At 34.6% G+C, this 5,920-nt stretch overlaps 1 protein-coding gene across 1 annotated transcript; it reads left to right on the top strand.

Annotated features, from left to right (window-relative positions):
• The first annotated feature begins 2,739 nt into the window (after window positions 1-2,739).
• On the top strand, window positions 2,740-5,607 carry LOC112510890 (jasmonate O-methyltransferase-like). Its single transcript, XM_025116242.1, has 4 exons — window positions 2,740-2,808; window positions 2,901-3,308; window positions 3,403-3,666; window positions 5,254-5,607. Exons 1-4 carry the CDS (start codon window positions 2,743-2,745, stop codon window positions 5,605-5,607), a joined length of 1,092 nt encoding a protein of 363 aa, XP_024972010.1. The 5' UTR covers window positions 2,740-2,742.
• The last annotated feature ends 313 nt before the right edge of the window (window positions 5,608-5,920 follow it).

Below are 5,920 nucleotides of genomic sequence, written 5' to 3'. Positions count from 1 at the left end.
TGTTTGATAAATAAAAAATTTGATAAATAGTTTTAATACAAAATCTAATTATGAATTAAATATCTGTTTCGAAAAGTTATTAATCAAATATAAAATCTATGGTTAATAAACCTTGCTTTTATTCATATTAGTTGCATAAGGTTAATCAAAATCATTAATTAGTGTGGCAAAAATTTTAAAATTCATATATGGTTATACTAAGCAATAAATTTAAATAATTCATTACATTCTCTAACATGCAAGAGTTCTGCAATTAGACTGTATTTGGTACATGGGATATGACAGGACAGGACGAGACAAAACTCACTGTCTCATGTTTGTTGTGACATGGGACAAGACAAGAACTTATTGTCCCATGTTTAGTGCGACATGGGATAGGAACAAGAACTGCGACAAAGAGCTTTTTTCTGCTTAACCAAAATAGTTGGAACAAGATGGAACAAGAATGAGACAGAAACTAAAATATTACTAAGTAACCTTCGTTTGTATATAACAATAACATGGTATTTGTTTTAGTGGTCACTACCGTTAGTTGTGACCGCCACCACCATCGATAGCCACGGTCGACTCCCCCCCTCCACCACCTCTACAACCACCTTCGATCATCGACTACCATTGTCTATCACCACCTCCACAACCACCATCGATCACCTACCACCATCGTTCGTCGCCACTACCACCATTGGCCACCTCCACCTTCTCTTCTACTATAACAACCTCCTCCACCACCTCCACAACCAGTGTTGTCCACTGACCACCACTGTCCATTGCCACCATCATTACACCGTTGGCCACCTCCACTTTCTCTTATACTACAACCTCCTCCACAGCCATCATCGTCCATTGCCACCAGCACCACCACCGTTGGCCACCTCCACCTTCTCTTCTACTGCAACCTCCTCCACTACCTCTATAACCATCGTCGGCCACCGATCAACACTGTTCACCGCCACCACCATGGGCCACCTCACCTCCACCAACGACTACCACTACCATTGCCCACCACCACCGGCTATCATTACCACCGTCGGCCACCACTATCGGCTCCCACTACCACTATCTACCAACTACAACCATCCATCTTCACCACCACTAGTATCGTCAGCCACCACCACTAGTATCGTCAGCCACCACCACTGCCTACCATCACACCTACCTACACCACATAGACCACAACTACCTCTTCCACCACTACCGACCACCACCACCACCACTATCAATCATCTTCACATCCTCCACAACCACTATCGTCTACCAATTACCAATGTTTCTATCTCCACAACCATTGTTATTGCAACAATATTTATTGTGCCTTCACCAATTGAAAGAATCTTCCAAACCGAATAAAACATAATTTATTCTTTATATGAATCGGGTTTTATCAAAATACCATCAATTATATAAAAAATTTCATTCAAATTTGGTACTATTTTATATTTATGTATATGAAAATTGTGCAAAATTGTTTATAAATTAAATTATATATTTTATTTGTGTTAATTATAACTAATTATATGATATATAAAATCATAAAATAACTTTTGGAGACAACTTATCTAGTTTTGTCATGTCCAGTTCTAGTCGTACTAAACACCAGACAAACACATGTTCTGTCCAATCCTACCCTTTTGTCTTGTCCAGTTTTGTCCTACCCAGTCATGTCCAATCATGTTTGCGTATCATACGTCTACCTTAATTGAGAGAAATCCATTAAAAAAAATTGAAAATATGATATGGAATGTAATGGTTTCTATAAAATCTACATAATTGTAAAACTCTTTATTTTAGTTAGTATTTATTTTTAATATGATTAATATATTGGGAATTTATTTTAGTTATCGTAAGAACATCTCCAACAGATTCTTTAATGAAGAAAATAGATATTTTGGAGATTTTGGGAATGTTTTTAGCTCAACCAAGATCCAAAAATTGAGAAAGTATGAGAGGGAGTGTAAGAGCATCTCCAACATACTCTCCAAAATAAAGAATCAAAAGTTAAAATATCAAAAAATGTAGATTACAATGTTATTTATATTATTAAAATATTCAAATACAATTAATAAAATATTATTTCTCTCTTTGAACATTTAATTTCAAGAATTTTTATTGATAGAAAAAATAAAAAAATATTTCTCTTTCCTAACTAATTCTTTTTGAAAAATTCTCCAAATTTGGAGATTTTCATCATATCTCTCCTACTCTTTCCATTTTGAAGAATTTCTTAGAGGAAAAAAAAATCTCCAAAACTCCATTTTGGAGAATTTTTAAAAATTATTCAAATTTGGAGAACACCCTAAAAATTATTACAACGAGGGAGAAATATTTTTTAACATATTCTCACCAATAGAAATTATTGAAATTAAATATTTAGAAAGAGAAATAATATTATATCAGATGTATGAAATATTTAAATAATAGAATCAATGTTGTGTTCCCACCAATAGAAAACCTTTCTATAAAATGAAAAATCTGTTGTAGTTGACTGTATTTTTGTTTTAGACATTTGTTGAAGATGCTCTAACAAATTATTTAATGCAGTTACTATCCCAACAAACTTCTAGTATTTAATTATTGAAAATGATAAAAAAAAAATATTTCTTTATCTATTAAGAAATTTCTAGCATTAATCACTTGGTTTATATATATATATATATATATATATATATATATATATATTCCCATCCTTCGAGACACTAATCTTCAACTTACGCTTTATTCGAAAATACACATACAAAGATCAAAATGCAAGTTATTCACATGAACAAAGGCGAAGGGGAGACTAGTTATGCCAAAAACTCGCTACTTCAGGCAACCCAAATCAACACTAGCTTTCATCATTTAATTTACACCATATATTGATATATATGATTTACCTGACCCCTTGGCTTTGATCATTGCAGAAGAAGATTATATCAGTTGGTATTTCAATGGTGGATGCTGCTATTACGAACATCTTGTGGGAGATACAGCCAACGAGCATGGGGGTAGCAGACCTTGGCTGCTCATCTGGACCCAACTCCTTGACCGTCATCTCTCAGATTATCCATGTGGTGGACACTGTCAGCCATCAAATGGGTCGCCCTGTACCCGAACTAAGGGTCTTCTTGAACGACCTCCTTGACAACGACTTCAACTCTGTGTTTCAGTCATTGCCGCAACTTTACAAACAACTCAGTAATGATTGTAGTGGTATTAATGAAGGTAATTGTTATATTTGTGGTTCGCCAGGTTCCTTTTATGGCAGATTGTTTCCCTCCCAAAGTCTTCACTTCGTCCATTCTTCTTCCAGCCTCCACTGGCTCTCTCAGGTATGTATAATGCATGCTAACTTAATTTACATAACTAAATTTATCAATTGGTAAGTTTTTTGATGGATGTACATCTTGTGACGTGTTTGAATAGGTACCCTCGGGTTTGGAAGCCACTCATTTGAACAAAGAGAAGTTATACATATCGAAAAGTAGTCCCGCGAGTGTAGTGGAGGCATACCAACAACAGTTTCAGAAGGATTTCTCGTTGTTTTTGAGGTCACGAGCCCATGAAATGGTGGTTAAGGGGCGTATGGTTTTGTCATTTCTGGGTCGACGCTCCCCTGACCCTTCTGTAGACGAAGCTTGCTACCACTGGGAACTTTTGGCTCGTGCTCTAATGAGTTTGGCTTTAGACGTACGTGCACTTCTTTAGATCTCTCTCTTTCTCTCTCCCTCCTTGACTTTTTGTGTTTTGAAAAAACCAAACACGACAATAAAATGAGGGTTTCTTAAAGGAAAATCCCCAAAATGCTAAAATAACAGAAAAAGACCTCTCTTGCAAATTATTTAGGGGTCGTTTACCAAACGCTTACTTGAGTAAGCATTTACCAAGTAACATTACCTCACCGGATGAATACAGTAAAGACCAAGAATCTTACCCGGTAAGAGCGAGACAAGGATCAAGAGTCTTACCCGGTAAGTGAGGGCGACGACTCTTACCACGGTAAGCGCTTACCGGATAAATTATTATATACTATGTCGTTTTGGTGGACAAAAATCTTACCTGATAAGTACATAATAGTGTCAAATTTTACCGGTAACTACCTACCGAGTAAGTGTTTGATAAACGACTCCTTATATTTTTTTTAAATAAAAAAGAAAAGAAAGAAATCGTTAATGCATTGTTTTAATAAAATATATTAGTACATTAATACTTTAGATTTCCAGGTTTTGGGTATTTAAAACATTAATTGAATTTTATGCATGTAAAATTTACCTAAATTAATGATTTTGTTGTTCCGATTAATTAATGAAATTTAATATTTGTTAATAATTTTTTTTCATAGAATTGACCATTAATGCACATCGCATATAGTTATCGAATTTATTTTGAAAATATCGCAAATGGGCCATTTGCGACATTCTAGCCATTTGGCGAGAAAAACGAAAATTAATGGCCAAGAGCACCTTTGACTATCTCATAGAACTTTAATTTTATTGATGATTCTTTTTCAACAATCCGATGATTTTTGTCAGGTCTTTAAATTGAAAGATAATAATGTGGTTCAAATCATAATAATAAAATCTGGTTTATAGGATACTCTCAATTTTTAAGTGTTTTAATAGACTTTTTTATAGGACTTAATTTATAGGACCAAAAAAATAAAGTGTCATATCTAAAGGTGTTGTAATAAATTTATATGACGTTTTTTGACATTTTAATAAGTTTTTTAGAACATTTTTAATACAAAACGTCTCATTAGCAACTTTATAGGACACTATTTGAAAACTGTCATATAATGACAAGTGTTCTATAAAAAAAATGAGTTTATAGGACACTTTCTCAGAAGTGTCCTATAAAGTTGCTAATGCGACACTTTGTATTAAAAATGTCCTAAAAAACTTGTTAAGACGTCCAAAAGCATCATATAAACTTATTACAACACTTTTAGATATAACACTTTATATTTTGGTCCTATAAATTAAGTCTTATAAAGCGGTCTATTTGGACGCTTAGAGATTGGGGGTGTCCTATAAACACAATTTTGTTGTAGTGACTTGTTAGGTTATTTAGCATTGTCCCAACAACTTTATAAGATCTACGGTTTTTGGCCTTGTAAAAATAAAGTCGCATCAAATACTTTGTTGTAACATTAAATGACGAAGTTGTTCTAAGAAAACCATTTTGTTGTAGTGTGAGAAAGTGGGTTTATAATATATTTATCTTGATGTATCGGTAAGTTGTATCAAACAGGCAGTGGTTTTTTTGTTTTTGTTTTAGGGACTCGTTGAAAAGGAAAGCATTGATTCGTTTAACGCCCCTTATTACGCACCAAGCCAAGAAGAAGTGGAACATGAGGTCGAGAAAGAAGGATCATTTGTAATCCACTCTGTTGAAGCGTTTGAGATAGCATGGGATGATGGTGACTCCAGTGGTCTCAAGGAATCAAGTGGCACTCGAGTGGCTAAGACCATTCGAGCCGTGGTGGAGCTGATGATCGAGAATCATTTTCATCTTCATGCAGAAACGATGGATGTGCTGTTCAGGAGATATGCTAAAATCGTCGACGATTGCTTCTCTGAAACAAGACTCCATTATACTAATCTGCTTATTTATCTAGTGAAAAAGGGCTGATCTCATGACTGATCTGAAGTTCATGTGTTCTTCTTGACCCTTCTTACCTTTTGTTAAAGGTATTTGGCTTTTCGATCTTTCTACTCTGATCCATATTGTTTTCTATACCAGTTCTTAATAAGAAAATATATAAACTTACATAGAGACCTTCTCAAATAAGTGTTGTATTTCTTAGGACATTCTAATATAAAAAAAAAGGTTTCATATTTTAAAACAAATGAATATGATAGTTGTCATATTTACATACCCTTGGCCTTGGACTAGAGATGGCCAAAAACCGGTCCCGGGCCGGTCCCAATCGGTCCTCATCTTT

This window comes from Cynara cardunculus (genome assembly GCF_001531365.2).
Source record: "Cynara cardunculus var. scolymus isolate 2C chromosome LG 4, CcrdV1, whole genome shotgun sequence".
NCBI classification, from domain to species: domain Eukaryota; kingdom Viridiplantae; phylum Streptophyta; class Magnoliopsida; order Asterales; family Asteraceae; genus Cynara; species Cynara cardunculus.
The sequence above is the reverse complement of the archived record's forward strand: the minus strand, read 5'-3'. Positions and strand labels throughout refer to the sequence as shown.